The 21,505-nt window shown below is 39.7% G+C and overlaps 1 protein-coding gene and 1 pseudogene across 51 annotated transcripts in view; one reads left to right on the top strand and one right to left on the bottom strand.

Annotated features, from left to right (window-relative positions):
- The window catches only part of Mllt10 (myeloid/lymphoid or mixed-lineage leukemia; translocated to, 10), a 157,231-nt gene that overhangs the window by 24,608 nt on the left and 111,118 nt on the right, over positions 1-21,505 (bottom strand). For 49 of the 50 annotated variants that reach the window (NR_045539.1, NR_045538.1, XM_030248197.1 and 46 more), the window contains 3 exons: positions 17,485-17,529; positions 16,708-16,740; positions 1,387-1,565 (listed from right to left, as the gene is read on the bottom strand). Coding sequence is in view for 48 of the 50 variants with exons in the window: in XM_030248197.1 (XP_030104057.1) it covers positions 1,387-1,565; positions 16,708-16,740; positions 17,485-17,529 (257 nt within the window). In the remaining 2 variants the exon portion in view is untranslated. The remainder of the gene's footprint in view (positions 1-1,386; positions 1,566-16,707; positions 16,741-17,484; positions 17,530-21,505) is intronic. The other variant, XM_006497382.4, reaches the window with a different exon arrangement.
- On the top strand, positions 8,302-12,000 carry Gm13351 (predicted gene 13351; annotated as a pseudogene). Its single transcript, NR_165806.1, has one exon. The product of NR_165806.1 is annotated as a predicted gene 13351 (transcript).

Genomic DNA, 21,505 nt, shown 5'->3' with positions numbered 1-21,505 from the left:
GCACACTGGTTTGTCACCACATACATTAAAGACAAATACACACATCCACTCACACAAATAATTCAAAGTAAGTGTGTGTGTGTGTGTGTGTGTGTGTGTGTGTGTGTATATGTGTGTGTAAGTAAGTAATTTAGGACTCTATTGCCATTGGAGTTGTCTGTTTATATGGCTTTCCAAAACATTTAATTACTTGTCTTATTAATAAGATACAAGAGGGATGAAAGGATGGCTCAATGGTTAAGAACATTGAGCCATCCAGAGGTCCTGAGTTCAAATCCTAGTAACCACATTGTGGCTCACAACCATCCGTAATGAGATCCAATACCCTCTTCTGATGTGTCTGAAGACAGCTACAGTGTACGCATATACATAAAATAAGATAAAAATAAGATACAAGAGTATGGTTTTTCCTATTTGTCTCTTGTCTTTGCAACATTCCTATTGCGAGGCCTAGCAGAGCTGACCAATGTCAGTTACTCAGAAGTCTAAAAAGCAGGCCACTAGTGCAAGGCCCACTTAGCCCTAAGAATGAGTTCAAAGAACCCTGGGCAACTCAGCTGAGACCCCACCTTAAAATAATAATAATAATAATAATAATAAACCCTCAAGGGTTGAGTAAGACACAGATCAGTGGTACAGCACTGGCTGGTTGGTATATTAAATCACTGGATTTAAGAACTGAAAAATAAAATAAAAAATCCTATAAATGAGGCTGTATATCAGATTGGGGCAGAAAGGAGAGAAAAGTCATCAAATGTTTATTTGTGAACACTTATCTCCTGGAAGAAAGAAAAGAGAAGAGAAGAGGGAGGGGAGGGGAGGGGAGGGGAGGAGAGGAGAGGAGGAGAGGAAGGCAGAAAGAAAAACTTGCAGTGTATGAAGACATCATTCATTTTTTAAAAAAATATATTTGAAGAGTCATTTTACATTTGGGGATTCATTTTATTATTATTTGATTATGTGTATTATGGGCAGGTGTGTGCACACTGAGTGCTGATGATGCCCATAGAGGCCAGAAGAATCAAATCACCGTTGGAGCTGGAGTTACAGGTGCAAATGAGCCGGCAGATGTGGGTGCTGCCACCTGACTCAGGTTCTCCATAACAACAGTGCATGCTCTAAAGCACTGAGCCATTCTTCCAGCCTAGAGTCAGGTATTCTTCTACATCCTCTCCTATGTAAATTAAAATGATTTAAACAAAAGGTTTCCAAATACTATTTGTGCAGTTTTATATGGTCTTTATTAAAAAAAAAAAAAAAAAAAAAAAAAACCACAAAAGCCCTAAACTGACTCCAACTTTTTCCTACATTTTCTGTCCTTTTTTGGTTGTTGTTGCTGGAGAGAATCTCTCGCATAGCTAAGGCTGCCTCTGAGCTATAACATACCTGAGTTGTAGCAGCAGCAGGGGTTACAGATGACGCAGCTGAGGGGGAGAGAGCTCCCACCTGTTGCAAATGACCAGATGACTGCTGAGGTATATGAGAGCTAGAGACAGGAGTACTAGATCCTGAGCCAGACACCACGTTTGGAAAGGATACGGCTACATCATTGCTGTTATAAATACCTGCAACCAAAGAAATTTTATTTAAGTATCTTACAATTTAGCAGTCAAATTGGTCAGACAAGATTTCTCCTTGATCCCTTCCCTACTAATAAATTTTAAGTGTTTAAAACTATGTTAGAAAAATCTAACACTTAACTTTCCATAAAATATTTCTCTAAAAGAACCTATGTCACTTTTGACTCAGGAAGAATTTTTGTGAAATAAGCAGTTAGCACTGTGAGCATTTCTAAGAGCAACAAAAGGCTTCCATCATGAAGCAGCTGAAGGCTATGTTTCTAAAACCACTTGGTAAAACTTTCAGAATGCTTAGAACCCTAGAAATCATGACCGAGAAGCTATAAAATGGAAAGAGAACTTGTTCTAGAAAGACTGCAATGTAGAAAATGTTCTAGGACAGGATAATAAAAGGCCTTCATGCATCACAGCCGCAAGAACAGAAGTCGCTTCTATCAAGAACCAGGCACAGGACTGCCACAAGTTTCTGAGTGAACAGGGCATGGAAGACAAGGTAGCAGCCACTTTTCAACTCTGAAAACAGGGGGGACAAGAAAATAATGATAACTTGATAAAGACTTTTTTTTTCATTGTTCTGTCAGGTAAAACCACGAGGAAAAAGGAAATGAGGATGTAGATGATATTCCATCGAGAAGAGCTAGAAAGTGAAGCAGGAGAAAAGACAACCTCAGCATACACTAGCAGCTACGGGGCACCGCTGTATTCTGGGGAAAGGATCGACAGATGTGTCAAAGCCGTATGGTGTAACAATGAGAAGCTGAGTGCAAATCACTAGTACCTCATTTAGAAAGAACAATCTAAGCCATGTATCTGTAACTCCAGCACTCTCTCTCAGGGGTGAGAGCTGGGGAGGGGAACTGAAGGCTCACGGGAAACAAAACTCTCTAGGGTCAGGAGAGGAGTGCTAAGAGTGAGAGAGCAGGGCACCTGATGGTCTCCTCCAGCCTCTGTGTGCACAGGGGACCCCAGATGCATATGGCATATACCAAGAGCACCCCCTGCATACTAGCTGTCACATGTGTGTGTGTGTGTGTGTATGCGTACGCGCGCACACACACACACACTCACGTGCACAGAGAAAAAGAGGCTGACCCTAGCCAGGAAGGATTCTACCCCACAGAAACACATGCCAATGCAGAAGTCACTTTTGTCAATGTCCCAGTTTGTAAAAAGTGGGTAATGCTCCTGACACATAATAAGAGGCCAAAGTTGTTGCAAAACTCTTCTGATCCATGTGACAGTCTCCTGGACAAATTTCCTTCTCCAGTGTGTCAGTAAGCATCCAAACCTAAATAGGAACCACGAAAGGAAGAGAGGAGAAAGTGGAGGAAAAGGAGAGAGGAAATCACGAAAACCTGATTTAAATAGGACAAAGAGAGAATATTAATAAATATTAAAAGTAACTAATATTAACTAGTGTTAATTAGGCCGTAGGAAGGAAGGCTGTAGTTTAAAGTATCACAGAGCTGGCTGAGGTGGCTCGGTCAGTGAAATGCCTGCTAAAATCACTACCCTAACTTGATCCTCAAAATCCCCAGGCACTGGGAATAGCACAACTGGGAGCTGAAGGTTCAGCAAAAATTAACATGGAAAAAGATAGTGAGTGCAAAGTGACAGAGGAACATACTATCAGCTCTGGCCCACGCATGTCTGTCTGTCTGTGTCTCTGTCTGTCTGTCTCTCTAACACACACACACACACACACACACACAGAATTGATTTTGGGAATGGGGTTCGGAGAGAGCCTTGGAATTCACTGTATGTCCTGGACACTATGTGTCACTCTATAGACAGAATGGCTTCAAACTCAGAGATTCACCTGCCTTCCCTCCAGGGTGCTGGAATTAAAGGCTTGCACCACTGCTGCCCAGCAACAACAACAACAACAACAAAATTGCAGCCATTAAAGGGGGGGGGGGGTGAAGAATGTAGAAAAACTGACATAACTAGGTATCATAATACTAAATGAAATAAGCTAAACTCAGAAATACTGCACATTTCCTCTTATGGGAAGGTTGGATCTAAAGGGGTGTGTGTGTGTACATGTATGGAAAAATGGAAATTAAGAAACAAGCTTAATCAGAATTAGTAAAGACCATTTTCTATTACAAATGTGAATTACAAGATGATTATCAGGGTCTTGGAGATTCCTGTAGGCATTAACATGCCTGCATAATCTAGACATGACAGGTGAGCTTGGAGCCCCAAGACCATCATCCTCACCAGCAGGAGAGCTATCAGCTAAAGCATTGTTGCACAAGCCTAACAATTGGAAATTAATCCCTAAAATCCATCAAAGAAAAATGAGAAAACTGATGCCACACATAGTTGTATTCTGACCTTCACATCTATGCTGGTGACATTTACATGCACAAAGAAACAAAGAGGCACATTTAAGTAAATCATTTAAAAACCAGCATGCACAAATCTCAGAGGCATATGCACAAAAGCAGTAAGTAATCTTGTGACCTCTAAAACTGACTTTCTGCTGTCCTGGGCTAGGGATAACAGTTTTAAGTTGTGAATATTTAAAAAGCACAATTCTTGTACAGAAAACTAAATTTTTAGGTTCTATTTGAAAATGGAACACTTAAGCTGGGTGCAGTGGTGGTATACATGTTTAATCCCAGTCTGTGGGAGGCAGAGACAGGTGATTCTCTGAGTTCAAAGTCAGCCTGTTCTACATAGTGAGGTCCAGGACCGCCAGAACCACACACAGAAACTGTCTTGGTGTGGGGGGGGGAAAAAAGGAAGGAAGGAAGGAAGGAAGGAAGGAAGGAAGGAAGGAAGGAAGGAAGGAGACAAACCAACAGCAGCAAAGCAAAACAAAAGCAAACAAAAAAACCAACATATCAAAAGTAGCTGGTATAGTGTGAAATCCTAACAATCTGGCTAGCTGTAGACAGGATGTACTCACTTTAACCCATCAGAGTTTCCATTATCTCATACTGTGTGGCTCACTCATGGTACCCATCTTGCCCCTAACATTAATACAGGGTTTCCCACATGTGAGGACAATGGTCAAAACCAAAGAACAAAAATTACAACACCTAGGGATTGCTCAGAATGATCCAGGGAAGAGGACCACAGAAAGAACCTGATGGAGTATTATTTAAAAGACAGACATACAAAATAACAGGGCAAAAACAAAAGGATCAATCTTATTCAAGCAACTTCACAAGAAAGTCTCAAACACATCTACCAATGATCATTTAACGCCAGAGTACAAAGTCAATGAAGTAAAACAACAAATCATAGAACAATAACTAACACCTAACAAACTTAGAGGCTTAGAAGATGAGTCCATAAGTAAAGTGGTTGACATACAAACACAAAAACGAGTCCAATCCCAGAGCCCACGTAAAGGCCAGGCACCGTGGAATTCCAGCAGTAGGGAAGTGGAGACATGAGCAGACAAAGGCTTGCTGACCAGTCTAGCCAAACCTCAGGGCCCTGGGTCCTGTCTCCAAAAACAGTGTAAACAGACTGAGGAAGATACACAACATTAGGCACAAATATTCATATACAGAGACAGACAGACAGAGACAGACAGACAGAGAGACACAGACACACACACACAGACACACACACACGACATACGAGTCTGGTCATGCTAGACAGAACAGAACCAGCACTTTTAGCAAAATGAATATTTGTAACAAAAGACGACTGAGAAAAAGGCAGGTATACATGTGTGCTGCAGTGCATGCTTGTGTGCCATATATGTGCAGGAGCCAAAGAAGGTTAAAGAAGGTGCCAGATTCCTTGGAACCCACATTACAGATGGTTGTAAGATGCCATGTGAGTGCTAGGAACTGAACACACGTCTTCTGCAGGGGCAGAAGTTAAGTGCTCTTAACTTCAGACACATGGCTCCAGCCTAAAAAGACAATACTGAATGTGGATTATTCCAGTTTATTCAACAAATGTTAGCTTTCTACAATTATATATACATATATACACAGACACATACATACAGCAAAAAGAATTTTGCCTTCCTATTATCACAGTAAGCATTGATAATCTAGTAGAGCTAGGTACAGTGATCTATGACTACAGTCCCAGAACCAGGAGGTAGAGGTAGAAGGATTGCAAATTCAAGATGAGTCTAAGCTGTGGAGTGAAACTATCCCTCCAAAACTGGGGGAAGATGTGGGATAAGGTGAAAATAAAGAAGCACTGTGCAAAGCTTTAAAGGAAGGTTGAGATTTAGAGTTAATGAAATGCTTGGACTACTTTTTTCAAGTATATTAGAAATATAAAACGTTGACCTTTGAATACTTGGCTTGCTTATGTGTTTATTGAGTATGCATGCTTCTGGCAAGTGTGTACAGGCCAGAAGTCAATACTGTATAGTGCTCCGCCTTTTTTTTTGAAACACTCTTTCACTGAGTATAGGGCTCACTGAATCAACATTACTAACTGCCAGCAATTCTAGAATCCTGTCTAGGCTTCCCCAGCACTGAGATTCCAAGTGCCTGCAATTATGTTTCGTGTTTTACTCAAGTACCAGGGATCTGACTGAAGCCCAGCATATATACTTCACCAACTGCCTTAGCCCTAATAGCTTAAGTGTGGATGATGAAAACACACCACACACATAATATCCAATGCTCAGAACTAAAAGACAAAAGTTAGGAGGTACATACTGAAATCCAAACAGTACATGTTTTTTTTTTTTTTTTTCTAAGAACAAACTTCTGGCTGAGATAAAAATTGAGTCGGATGTTCTCAGATAAATGATGACAATCAAAGTTACTCAAGTGTCTCCATATTATTATACAAAAACTGACAATGCCCACTTAAAGGTTTTAGAAATGTCAACTCATATTGAGGATCACCAAATGGTAGCTACAGGAATTTTAGCATTTTAAGTGCTAATTTAAAATTTCTAGGTTAAGTAAGTAGTATTATCGGCACAGTATGAAAGCCAAAACTACCATCCAGCACTCCGCAGCACTGATCACCAACCGCCAGACTTAGAAGGTTGGCTGTTTGGACAGTGCATTAGGATGTCTACATAGACTGCCCAGACCAAGCGCAATCTAATAATCCTGCTTGGGAGACATTTATGAAACTCGGGTTTTTGTTATAAAATACTGACTGCAAAATATTCCTTTCACAGTAATAAAAATTAAAGGGAGATGTCTAATTTTCACTCACCAACCTGACAAACACTTGGGTAAGATCTTCTCAATCTTCTGTATCTACTCTTTTTATTTAAAAAGAAAAAAAAAAGGGGGGGGGGGTGGGACTGGAGAGATGACGTAGAAGAGTACTTGCTATTCCTGTAGCTGACCTGGGTTCAAGTCCCAATGCAAACTTAATGGCTCACAACTACCTAGAACTCCAGTCCCAGATACTCTGATGTCCTCTTTTAACTTCTCCAGGCAGCAGAAATCCACATGTTGCACATCTGTCCATGGAAGAGGAGCACATAAAACAAGAACTCAGCAGCAAGTGCTCTTGATGGAGGCCGTCCTCCCCGCTATGCCCCACCACTACTCTCTACTCAACATCGGTCTCTTTCCATCTTGTACAAGTTTTACAACTTTTGATCTAAATCAATCTAACATTCATTGAGTTCAATGAAACTGAATCCTATAACACACAAGCTCTAGGAAAGGACTCTCAAGATCAGGAAGAGAACAGAAATGATAACGCAGAAAGATACGTGGGTGGCAGTGGCATACTGACTCACAATCTTTTATCCACCCATTCATTTCCCTGTCCCTTCATCTAGTTAACACTTAGTAATGACTAAGAAAAACTCGATGAGTTAGAGCAGAAATAAAACTGGAAACAAGAAAAACAAGATAAAACTGTGTTCACCAGGAATATATAGTTCAATTACAAAGACAAGTTCACAAACACATAAAAATGCATTCCATAATAACTAGGATAAACAAGGAAAAGGCACTTTAACAAGAGTGAAAAATTAGTTATTCTGCTGTGGTGATTTGAATATGCTTGGCCCAAGAAATGGCACTATTAGGAGGACATATTGGGGTGGGGGTCCATCCAGTTGTTAGAGGACATATTGGGGTGGGGGTGGGGAGTCCTTCTAGTTGCCAGGAAGACAGTCTTCTGTTTGCCTTTGGAACAAAATATAGAATTCTCAGCTCCTTCTATAGTACCATGCCTGCTGGGACACTGCCATACTTAGTGCTATGATGACAGTGGACCTCAGAACATGTAAGCTAGCCCTAATTAAATGTTGCCTTGTAAGAATTGCCTTGGTCATGGTGTGTCTTCACATCATAGAAACCTAACTAAGACATCTGCTACACTTGCATATGTGAGCCTAGCACAGCTGTCATCAGAGGCTTTGCCCAGCAACTGATGGAAACAGATCAAGAGACCCACAGTCAGGGGTTGTCTCTGACTATGTTGCCTGCTTTAATACCCTTTCCCTTTCCTCCTACTGGGCTGTCTCTTCTAGCCTCAATGATGGAGGAGGGGCCTATTCTCACTGCAACCTGATATGCCAGGGCTGGCTAATATACATGGGAGGGCTCCCATTTTCTAAAAAGAAATGGAGGAGTGGATTTGGGGTGAGGGTGGGAGAATGGGAGGAGAAACAGTGGTTAGGAAAAGAAAAAGAGTGGGAGCAAGAGAAGAAAGAAGAAAAGGGGGGAGGAGGGGAGTGGAGGGGCAAGGAAGGAGAAAGAAAATGGAAAAGAGAAGAGAAACTTTAAAAAAAAAAATGAAGTGAGATCTCATATTGAACTCAGTTGGAAGAGGAGAGTCCAGTCTTAAAATGGAGGGCCCTAATCCAAAGAAAGCACAGCAGCTGAGGAAACTGTCCATTGCTGGTCTGAGCTTTGAAACCACAGATGGTAGCTTAAGAGAACATTCTGAGAAATGGGGCACACTTACAGACTGTGTGGTTTCGTGACCTACTCTTGTGTTGAAGAGGTGGATGCTGCACTGTGTGCTCGGCCACACACGCTTGATGGGCGTGTGGTGGAACCAACGAGAGCTGTTTCTAGAGAGGATTCTGTAAAGCCTGGGGCCCATTTAACGGTGAAGAAAATTTTTGTTGGTGGTATTAAAGAGGATACGGAAGAATATAACCTGAGAGACTACTTTGAAAAGTGTGGCAAGATTGAAACCATAGACATTATGAAAGACAAGCAGAGTGGGAAAAAGAAGATTTGCTTTTGTAACTTTTGATAAAATTGTTCAGAAATGCCACACTATTAATGCACACAACTGTGAAGTGAAAAAGGCCCTTTCTAAACAAGAGCTGCAGTCTGCTGGGTCACAGAGAGGTCGTGGAGGTGGAGCTGGCAGCTTTATGGGTCCTGGAGGAACTTTTGGTTGTGGAGGAAACTTTGGTGGAAGAGGTGGCTATGGTGGTGGAGGTAGTGGCAGCGGAGGTAGTTATGAAGGTGGTGATGGTGGATATAATGCACTAGGAGGCAACGGTGGCAACTAGTGATGGTCCTGGTTACAGTAGTAGAGGTTATGGGGGTTGTGAACTGGGATATGGAAACTAGGGTGGTGGATATGGTGGTAGAGGAGGAGGATATGACGGTTACAATGAAGGAGGAAATTTTGGTGGAGGTGACTATGCTGGAGGTGGAAACTATAATGACTTCAGAAATTACAGTGGACAGCAACCATCAAATTATAGACCCATGAAGGGAGGCAGTGTGGATGGAAGAAGCTCGAGCAGTCCCTATGGTGGTGGTTATGGATCTGGTGGTGGAAGTGGAAGCTATGGTAGCAGAAGGTTTTAAAGTAAAATAGAAACAGACTACACTTCTTAGTGAGAGAGAAAGACAGAGAGAGAGACAGAGACAGAGACAGAGCAAAGACTTGTCAGGAAAGCTGGAGGTTATGTTGAGACAGTTGTCCCAAATGCATTAGAGGAACTGTAAAAATCTGAAGGAATGATAATCCATAGTCAGAAAAGTCACTGCAGCTTAAACAGAAAACCCTTCCTGTTCAAGACCAACATAGATTCAGTTTACAAAAACATGCAGCTATTGATTAATGCAACTTAGTGTCAATTAGATATATGTTCCTGAGGTCTTTTCTTTTATCTGTTGTAGCTTTCTTTATCTTTTTCTTTTCATTATATCAGGTATACTGCCCTATAAATTGTGGTAGTAGTACCAGGAATAGAAAATTAAGAATTTTTAAACTTTGATAAATAAAATAGAGAGACAGACACAAAAAGATGGTACTATACCAAGATATAAGACCAACTGCCTACCAGGCATACACAAAGCTCATGGTTGAATTATCTGTTCTGCAAAAACAGGAGGAAAATGAAAAAAAAAAATGACAAAGTTAACTCTGGGGTTGAGAAAACACTTTTTTTTTTTGAAAGGGAAATAGCAACACGTTCCATTAAAGTGGGGGGAGAGGTTTGGTGGGCATTAAATTATTGTAAAGGGCAGAATTTCAAAATATCCCCTGTAAGCCAGTTTCTTATATTCTGGTCATTTAAATACTTTGATTGGCTGAAGTAAACATATTGGGTAGTTGAGCCTGAAATAGGACTAGACATAATTACATGAACCTGTAACAACAAAAGGCTGGTAGATGAGGAGTTCATGGGAAATGTGGCCAAAGAGAGAATGAGGAAGTGCTGCCCAGTTTTATATCTTCATCTGTATAGTTTTATATACTCAACACAGCTAGAGTCATCTGAAACAAGGAAGCTTTAAGGGAGAAAAAATGCCTCCATAAGTTAATGATGGATCTTAGACACTTTAATCTCTCTTTTAGCCCATCACCCACCCACCGGAGGTAGTAGAAAAGAAAGGATATGGGGGAAGTAGACCTGTTTTAAAAGGTTTTTTGGAGCAAGTCCCATCTGTGTTGTCTGGAAACAGTTCAGCTCACTGAATCCACTTGCAAACACTTCACAGATACACCAGCAGTCCAGTTAGGTAGAGTCAGAATAGCAAACAGGAATCAGCAGCAGTTCCACCACTACCTAGCAGAGACAGCCAGGCCTCAGTCTTAGCACAAGTCAACAGCAGGGACCAAGAGGAGCACCAGGACAAGTTCTTGGCTGTAGCTCTCTCAGGGAAGCAAGGATCAGCGAAGACATGAGACCAGTAAGTGTTGTATAGCTAGCTCTATAAGAAAAGCCAAGCTCAGCGCCCCCCCCCTTTTTTTTTACTGTCCACAAAGTCTTTTTTATACTGCCTCCAAATATCACAAGTCCTCTACAGGTGTTATCTGTCTCAGCTGATATAATACTATCAATCAATACAGCACACTACCACAAGTTTTTGGGTGTTTTTTTCTCTATGGAGTCCTGAAAAATGGAGCCCAAATACACAATGTAAGGTGGACCAATACATGCTTGTATTGTATTGTTTTGTATTGTATGCTTCAGCAAAGAATCTCTCATCATGTGTCCTTTCATGTGCTTGCTTTAGCAGAACATCCTCTCTCCTGTGTCCACTTCAATGAAATGTTCATTCACAAGTCTGCCTAAATCTTCCACCTGTGTCCACTTCAGGAAAACATTCCTTCATGAGTTTACCCCAGCAAAACACCATCCAACACAACTGACTTTCCAAAGAACATTTCACATTTCCACTTCATCCGAAAGAAGGTGCCATCTCTGGGCTGGTGGTCCTATGTTCTAAAAGAAAGCAGACTGAGAAAGGCACGTGGAGCAAGCCACCATGCAGCAGCCCACCATGGCCTCTGCATCAGCTCCTGCCCTGTTTGAATTCCTGTCCTGACTGGCCTCCTTTGATGGTGGACTACAATGTGGAAGTGTAAACCATTTCCTCTCCAACTTCTTGTTGGTCATGGTGTTTCATCACAGCAGTAGTGACTAATCCTAGCTAAAACAGGTTCTTCAGAAAGGAAAGGTCAGATAAGTCTGAGAACTCAATTTACTTTTCCTTGCTATAAAACAAAGAAAGATCCAAAACCATTAAAAAGCCTCTGTGAGCCCCACTGGGGCTCGAGGTGAAAGCCAGTAAATACAAATGTACTTCAGTAACTGCAATAACTGCAAACCGGAGCCAGGGTAAGCCTGGATGTGGCATTCTTTCTAGAGTCACCTGATATACTCACTACTAAATATACTAGACTTCAGCCATGTGAAAGTCTAAATACAAAACAGCAAAAGCTACCAATTAAACTTATTTCATATGAATAAAGTAGAGAAGAAAAGAGACAAAAGTTAATGTATGTTCATTAAGCTGTTAAATGTGTACTAAATCTGTAATGACAACAGTTCCATAAAGAAGCTAGGGGTAGAATCAGAACTGGGAGGAGGAGCTCAGGAAAAAGAACAAGCATTCAAACTACAGAGACATAGAATAAAGTCAAAGACAACTCTGTGAAATGACTCATAGCAAAACCAAACATTTTAAGAATTAGGGTAGCGGGCGTAGTGGCGCACGCCTTTAATCCCAGCACTTGGGAGGCAGAGGCAGGCGGATTTCTGAGTTGGAGGCCAGCCTGGTCTACAGAGTGAGTTCCAGGACAGCCAGGGCTACACAGAGAAACCCTGTCTCAAAAACCAAAAAAAAAAAAAAAAAAAAAGAATTAGGGTAAATCTTGATGAAGGATAGCAAGAAATGGGTCTCTATATTATCTCATGGCTTATTCTGCAAATTAATCATCATAAAGGGAAAACATTTACATTAGACAAAAGCTTATAAGATTTGCTATTGTGCAATGAAAAAAATTGTCTCTGTTATATTTCTTATCAAAAAACAAACATCCTGACTCTGAAAATGGGATGGGTGAAGCAGGAAATAATGAGCCCATTGTGGTGGCTATTCTGGGTTGTCAACTTAACTACATCAGGAATTCACTAAACCCACGTGACTAATGCCTCCTCCTGCCATGAGGGTCATAGACCCTGCCTTTGAAACTGTAAGCAGCCCCCCCCCCAATTAAATGCTTTCTTTTATAAGTTGCCCTGGTCATGGTGTCTCTTCACAGTAATAGAAGAGTAACTAAAAGACTGGCTCATCAGGTAAAGGTACTTGCTTCCAATCCTGAAAACCTAACTTCCATTTCTAGAACCTATGGAGTATGAGGGACCCATTCTCAATACTTATGTGCCTCCTATGTGGGCACATACACAACAGACACAGATAGATAAGTGTGAAAATAATAACTAGAGAGCAGGGGACAGGTGAGGATAATAAAATGTGCATGGCATGAAAGCAGAAGACGACTTTGGGAGCGAGAGGAGGACAGACAGCAAAGAACAAGGCCAGAGAATTGGGCAGGATCAGCAAGAACATGGATATATGAACATTTCACAATAAAATTCACCAAACAATAATTCTTAATAATAATAATAATAATAATAATAATAATAAAAACCCACACCTAAAGAGGGTATTTTGAAAACTAAACTGTCACATTGCACAGGATGTTCTCACAGCTATTTCATGTTTTATGCTGTAGTATTTCCACTTGCCAGTCTTCCCATCAGCTCTAGATGCTTGCTCCGTCAAAAAGCCTTCTCTTGAATCTGAGACCCTTTTTCTACAAGTTTCCCTCTCAGTATGAAGACTTCAGAATTTTAAGATAAACTTGATACCACAGAGCACAGTGGCATAAAAATCTGTAGTCTCAGCACTGGAGAGGCTAACAAAGAAAGATAACCAGAGTCTAGAAAGCCAAGACCAGCCTGAGAAACAGATAATTCTTGTCTTTAAATAATGTCCAAAGCAAGTAAAATAAAAATTAATCTGATCTCTTCGTCCTCTTACGAACAAGAGTTTCTCATCACCTCTGTATGAACTAGCTACAGTGCTCTTTCTACACAAGTGCAATTGCTCTATGTGCTAAATGCTAGCGAATTAATGCCTTCCTTTCCACCCACCCCCAGAAATTGCTACTCAATTAATTCACCAACAACTATAAGTTTGTTGGTTTTTGTTTTTTGGAGGATGCAGATAGGAGGCTGACTTTCACATTCCTCTTCGGGTCCCCATAATATCTGGCTATATTATTAACAAAATTCTATTTGGTTTCTGTCTTGGCATTAAGTTTGTTCAATTCTTATGTGCAATGATCAAAAGAACTTTCCTACATAACTAGTGTACTATGTTTTTCATACCCCCCCCCCAAAATCAACTACTTTGGATTTATTGATTTAAAAGCCAATGCTATTATTTTCGTTATGTTCTGAATCAAGTATTAGTTATCACTAGCACCTTGCAGTCTGACTCCTGGCTAGTTTTATGTGAGCTTGACTAAAGATAGTCATCTGGAAAGGGAAAAAGCCTCAATTGAGAAGATGCCCCCACCACAATGGACCTTGGGCAAGCCTATGGAGCATGCTCTTGATTGAGGATTAATGTGGGAAGGACCAGCTTACAGCAGGGTGGGACAACCCTGGGGGAGTACTCCTAGGTGCTATGAAAGACCGGCTGAGCAAGCCAGGAAAAGCAAGCCAGGAAGAAGGGCTCTGAGTTTGTTTTTGCATTAGGTCCTTGAATGACTGCACTGATTTTCCTGGATAATACCTTGGCATCTGAGAGATATAAGCTGAAATAAACCATTTCCTCCCCAAGATGCTCTTTGCTATGGTGTTTTATCAAAGCAGCAAACAAGTAACAAATGCAGTCTGCATAGCCACACCTTAGTGGGGATGACAACATACTAACACAGCCTGCGTAGCTGACTACTTGTGCTAAATGTGTATCTGAGACTGGAAATGACGGACTGATTAGCTCTACCAAATCGCTAACTGCTATAAGTAGACAGGTCAAATGCTATGCTCAGCACAGCTCATCCATCAAAGGTAATTTTCCTTTACTCCGAACTCTTTCCCATTGCAGATCACAAAATCTTAATGCTATTTCTTCAAAATTGCATTAATAAACATATTTATCTCATGTTTAGATTGCATTCCACCAAAGCGGGATACATTTATAGTACGCATTTTCAAAAAAACAAACCTGATGATAATCTCCTACATTGAGCATGCATGCATCAAACAGAGGAGAGTCTGGAGGAAGAAGGTTCTGTATTTTACAGATTCTTGTACTGGTAAGTGGTGTCTATGTGAAAACTAAGGATTTTAAGTACTGGGACCACTCTCTAAATCACAACATATCTTCACACCCTACTAATCTAGAAGAACGTAAGCTAAGAATAAATGATTTAAGGGTATTGTATACCTTACGACATCTGACCCTTCCTTCTTGTAGAAGGCATCATAAAGAAGGAAACAGTGATAATGAAAACACAGCCAGACACATAGCCCCCAACTGTAACTCCAGTATTTGGAGAGTAGAAGCAGGGCTAATGATTATGGCACCCTTAACTACACAGACTACATGAGACCCTGTCAACAATGAGCAGAGGAAAGGGAAAGAGGAGGAGGGGGAAGGAGAATCCAAAAAGGGTTGTATAGAAAGACGAGTAATGGAATGTTTAGATGAAACTACTTACTATGAATAGCATTTCCATAGTTATAGGCCAAGTATTTAAGTGACTGAAATAAAACTGTCACTAAATATACAATGAACAAAAACTAATACAAAAAAAAAAAAAAAAAAAAAAAAACAGGAATTCTGAGTGACCTAAAACAAGGAGATCAAGTCAGTAAACGAATTTTCTAAACCTGATATATGGTGCCATCTATGGAAAACAGCTAACAACATAATGGTGGACATCGAGAAGCCTCTCTGTAAATCAAGCAACGTGACAAAGGCGGATGTGTGTGCTTCCCAATTCTATCCTGCAGAGCTGGAAAGAAGAGACATGGCATTGCTTAAAAGCAACAGTATTCCAATGCTAAAGAGAAAAGATTCTAGGAACTGGCTCTATTAACAGTGAGAAAAAACATTACTACTCATCTTAACAGACTAGAATGCAAGTGAATACAAACCCTGACTTCCTGGCATGATAGAGGGCAACAGAACTATTTGATACTTATCCTGTGAAAAAAAGGAGGAGGGAACTCTCCATCAAATAAAAAAAAAAAAAAACCCACACCTGCAATATATGTGTGCACACATTCACACCATAGAGATAGACAGACAGACAGACAGACAGACAGACAAGCGCCCCATTTAGGAAGCAGCAAAATGACAAAGTGGATAGGAGCAGTTACAGCACAGACCTGATAACTCTAAACCTATGATGTCCTCTCATCTCCACTATAGTGCCCTCCTATCTCGTACACGTGTATGTATACACAGGCACAAGAGTAGGTGCACACATGCACACACACATACACACACTTTTTGTTTTAAAGTAAAAAGGAAACAAAATGGTAAATGTCTAAAACAGTATGGTTAACCTGATTTTATGATTAACCAATACACAACAAATCAAAACAGTTACTCTATTGATAGGCATATTTTTTTATCAGTAGGGCTTAAAATACAATTTTAACAAAGAAAAAAAATCTACACTTGGAAAAAAGGAAAACTCATCATAGACTAAATAATCATTTACTGGAAATCCATCTTTCATTTGCATTTACAGCTAAAAAAAAAAAAAAAAAAAAGGTTCATTCACGCCTGTTCTCAGTATGAAGGAAACACAACTTCACCTGCTAAATAAAACCTACATTAATAGTGTTATTAGTACTGGGAAGAAATATTTTCAAGGTCAGCAAGATGGCTCAGCAGGTAAAAGCACTCACTACCAAACTGGATAACTGTCTTAATCCAGGGAACTTGTGAGAGAGAGAGAGAGAATGCACTCTTCAATATATATACACATGCACACTTACTGGTCTCCCCAAATAAATACAGTTTGAAATACTTATTCACTACCTGAATAAAATATTAAAATAAAACTTTCTGAAAAATCAAAATTCACATTCTACATTGTGGTTAAAAGCAAGTTCCTGTTGTTTTTACTGTAATTCCTATAATTACTAATACATTAGTAAGAAAGATCTTGAAAAAAGTAAACTATTTGCGAACATAGAACTTTCCGAACCACAGAGACAATAAATTCAGACTGATAAACTTCACTGACTGACCACATCTCGGAAGGCAGGCTACTGAGTTTTTAACTGATGTACAGAACAATTACTTGGCTCACTGAGGTACTAGATGTCATCTAATCAATAGATCATGCTAAGTTCAACTGAGTTTTTTGATAAAAGGCAACGTTTGTGATAAGTGAACACCAGAGAAGATCTAATAAAACTTACCATTGTGTATTGCATTCAGCAACTCTGAGAAGGCTTTTGAGTAAGGAAAAAAGGACGTCAGGTTAAGATCATTCTCAAACACACAAAAGAAAAACATAGGCACAGACTGAATCAGCTTAACAAAATTTCAGTATGTCTACCAGATCTACTGCTTGAATTATTAAAACTAAAAGCTTTAGCCATTCATTTACTAACACATGGCCTAGTAACTGATATAATATGTTAGGTGCACTGTCACAATGGTAACACTTTCTTTAGTTTAATATATTTTTGAAAATTGCTTTAAAAATTCTATCAACATAGCATCTCTCGTCATCTACATAATATCTCTACAATCTTAAAGCACAATCAAATGTTATAAAATAAAATCTCATTATGCCTTCTAATCCTATCAACTTTTATTTTCACATAAAGCTAATTTATAAATACCGAAAAATTATATTTACATTAAGGCTAAATGGAACCCAAATACTGAAAACAGCATGCCACCAAGGGCAGGGGTCACAATTCTAAAACATAAGTACCATAGTTTTTAAAAAAAAAAAGTCAGTAATAGCTAAAATTTGCAATATTTGACTGTAACACAGATCCGAAACAGAAGAAAATGCAGACTATAAAGGCATCTTTGTAAGAGAAAAAAAAAATCTTCATAATAAAAATCTAATGCATTTTGGAAAATAAAACTTAGACTTTCAAAGGTATACACATTAATACATCTGAAAAGGTACTGAACTAAGACCAGAAAGCCCAGGTTACTAACCCAGTTGGACAACTTACTAGTTGTTGGACAAGCTCCATCATGTCGATACTGCATGGAAATTTCTGTGGATAGGAAGAAAGGGAAATTAGCAAAGAAATTGCTACTTAGTTAAGGACAGACAAAGAAAGAAACAGAACAGAAAAATGGGGAGAATTCATGGCAAAGTCCACTTAACAAGACAAAGCAGACCTGGGAAAATGAAAATTATACTCTAGTATTTGGTATATAAGGGGTAAAAATCATACACAATTATCACAAATATCAATCAGGTAGTTCAAGAATACACATGTATATGCATAAAGAGTAAGAGAAATATATATGGACTTATATATCAAGTCCATTAGCAAGTGCCTGAGAATAAATGTGTTTGTGATAACCACCAGACATAAACTATAATCACTTGGGAAAAAAAGAGTCTCAACAACAGATTGTCTATACTGGTTAGCCTGTGGGCCTGGCTGTGAGATTGTCTTAAATGATAAGCAAAACACACAGCTCACTCTGCATACACCACTCCCTAGACAAGGGGTTCTGAACTATGTATGAGTTGGAGAAACCAAGCTAAACACATACAGCAAGCATGCATTCAATTCTCGCTGCTCTGACTAGCTTATCAGAACTTCCTGGCTTAACTTCCTCCACAATGCCAGACTAGAACCTCAAAGTTTAAGCTGAAATAAGCTCCTTTCTTCCCTTAAATTGCTTTCTGACAAGACTATTTAGAAAGCTGATCACTAACAATCTTTCACTTTACTTGACAGAAACTACAATGAGGGTGAGGGTGGGGGTGCAATCCTGAGTTGTCTCTTCAAGACCTTGCCTCTCTGACTAACTACAAAGTATCTCTCCATAATCCACCTCTGCACCATTTATCCCCACCACACCAACACCACCACAGAACTGCACCATTTATCTCCACCACACCAACACCACCACAGAACTGCACCATTTATCCCCACCACACCAACACCACCACAGAACTGCACCATTTATCCCCACCACACCAACACCACCACAGAACTGCAGCACTGAGACCAACTTCCAAGTATATTATATTTTACAAACAGTATTTTTATCAGCATTATATTAATGATTTTGAGGCTTCTATTTTTAAAAACAGGGAACTGTGTATTTGGAAAAGGATACATTATTTATGCTGCAATAAACAATGCTAAACCATCAACCTCTTGTTATTGCTAGGTGCGGGCGCCCCATGCCATGCTTATATAGAGGTAGAAGGACAATTTTGTGCCGTTTTCTTAACCCACCTTCACCAGGATCAAACTCAGGTAAACAGGTCTGCAAGTCAGGTGTCTTCGCCTACCAAGTGACCTCACCTGTCTCCTTTTTCGTTTGCTTGTGTGTGCGTGTTTGGATATCAGGACACCTGGGTGAATGTCAGAGGATAACCTTCCACCTTGCTTGAGTCAGGGAATCTCGATGTTCATTGATGGGTACATAAGGCTACCTGGAGGAAGAACTCCTGTGGACCCTGGTTTTCGTCCCACCTTGCTAATGGTGAACTGGAATTGCAGATGCATATTATCACATGCCGCTTTACTTAGAATTCTAGGGATCTGAACTCCACCTCATGCTAGCGAGGTTAAGTACTTGACCCACTGTGGAGGGCACACAGCTAGTGTGCTCATAACCTGAAAGTTTATGTACAAGAAATATCAAATCAGAATCTTACTATCAAGATAGACAAGCACCATAAATCATGACTTTGTATATGACAGAGAAACAGAAGAAAAATACAATATTCAATTGTTCGATGTTTCAAAAGATCAGGTCCCAGAGCTGGGGAGATGGCTCAGTGGATAAAAGCACTTGCCACTCTTGTAGAGAGGACTTCCGTTCAGTTGCAGGCACTACAATAGCAGTTCACAACTGTCTAACTGAAGTTCCAGGAGATTCAATGCCCTCTTCTGCCTTCCATGAGCACAAGCATGCACGTGGTACAAGTCACACACTCACACGTGGTCCAAGTGGACACACACACTCTCCCACATATATATATATATATATATATATATATATATATACATACACACACACACACACACACACACAAATATGCAAACACATAACTGCATACTGACACACATAAAATAAAAAATTGGGGGGAGGGGCACACAGGTAGTAAGTGCTCTTAACCTAAATTTAATCTATAAGAAATCTTACTATTACTATTACTTGGGCAGCTGAGACAGGAGGATCTCGATCTCTAGTTCCCGGAGAGCTTTGGCTAGCACAAACAAAATCAAATAGACTTCACTCTAATAACAATGGCAACAGCAATTGTCCTGCCTGGATTAAACAAAAGTACCTGTGGTATTCTTAAGAAACCTTCTAGTACAAAAGACATACTGTTACTATAGGCTAAATGAGGCAACTTGTTTTTGTCTTCCGTTAAAAAAAACTGAGAGATAATCAAAGACCAGAAATAGTCCAAAATGTCCTGTTTCTTCACCCTGGACCTCCCCTTCCCCCTCAATAAACTCATCTAAACCCATCTACAAAATCATGACCAGCTCCAACTGTGACTCAATTAGTTTCATCCCGTAAATAAATTTTTTTTCCTTTTCTGCAAATATTGTCAAACTACTTTTTCTTCTTCAAAGTATGGCTCCCTAGCCTTTTCCAACTTAACATAAACTTTACAAATACAATGACTTGTACTGTGATACTGAGTGTATACACAGGATACTGTATACTCCATGCTTACGACTGTGTTAACTCCACTTTAAAAAGGCAATGTTTCACATCTTGTTCAAAGTACTGTGCTGTCAGGAGAGAAAGTAACAAGCATGAGCAAGAGCACTTCACCTCACTTAACTACTGTGACATACTTGTCCACATCTAACCAGTGCCTCCAAAAATAATGTCACCATTACTAACTTCTCAACATGTTATTTAAAAAGAGGGAGAGAAGGGAGGAAAGGGGAGAGAAGGGAAGGGATTACAGCACTTAAAAGGCAGGGTCTCAACTGTATGGCCCTTAGATGACCTAGAACTTCCTACATAGATCAGGCTGGCCTTGAACATACAGGAGATTCTCTGCCCGCCTCATCCTGGGACTAAGGGAATATGCCACCATACCTGGCTTCTTCCTACTTCATTGGGGAGCAGAGGGAAGACTTATAGATAATAAATGACTTCTAAATTTAAAGTTTATCTCAAAGGAAAAAGATTACCTTTTTAAAAAAAAAATTCAGAACAATGTTATATTATTTGTTTAAATTTGCTCATGCACTCCATTGGTTACAGGTGACTGACAGTTATATTATCTGTTAAATTTTATAACAAAATTGTTCTCAAATCAGGAAAGTAGCTTCAGCACTTAGAGCTATAATATTTGTGTGTCTTTTTCTTATCCTAGATAGTAAGTAATAACACTTACTGCATAAGTGCTTACTACAGGGCCTGGCACACGGGCCTGATGTACCAACCTTCTGCAGTAGACTCTAAACCCCCAACTTTAACGCGAGAAAATATCCTCTTCTAGTTATGAAACTCCCATTAGAAATGTGTAAAACCCCCAACTTTAACACGAGAAAATATCCTCTTCTAGTTATGAAACTCCCATTAGAAATGTGTAAAATTGGGTTTTGGAGGGTTTTTTGTTTGTTTTTGTTTTGTTTTGTTTTGGTTGGTTGGTTGGACGGTTGGGTTTTTCGAGACAGGGTTTCTCTGTGTAGCCTTGGCTGTCCTGGAACTCACTCTGTAGACCAGGCTGGCCTCGAACTCAGAATTCCACCCGCCTATGCCTCCCAAGTGCTGGGATTAAAGGTGTGCAACATCACTGCCAGGCTCAGGTAAAATTGTTTTATTTTATAATTTTAGTAACTTAAATATAACTTTAAAGTATTTGCATATTAAAATTTCAGGTAATTTGCTGATTTAATAAATCTGTAATATCTTCTAATGGGAATTCCCTCTAGAGGGTTATATTTTCACAATGACAAGGTAAAAGAAATATGAATTAAGGTTTTTACTGCAACTAATGTACTACACTCTGCTCTCTGAAAGAGATAT

The sequence above is a fragment of the Mus musculus genome, chromosome 2 (assembly GCF_000001635.26).
Source record: "Mus musculus strain C57BL/6J chromosome 2, GRCm38.p6 C57BL/6J".
Taxonomy (NCBI): Eukaryota; Metazoa; Chordata; class Mammalia; order Rodentia; family Muridae; genus Mus; species Mus musculus.
This window is presented reverse-complemented; position numbering and strand designations above follow the sequence as displayed.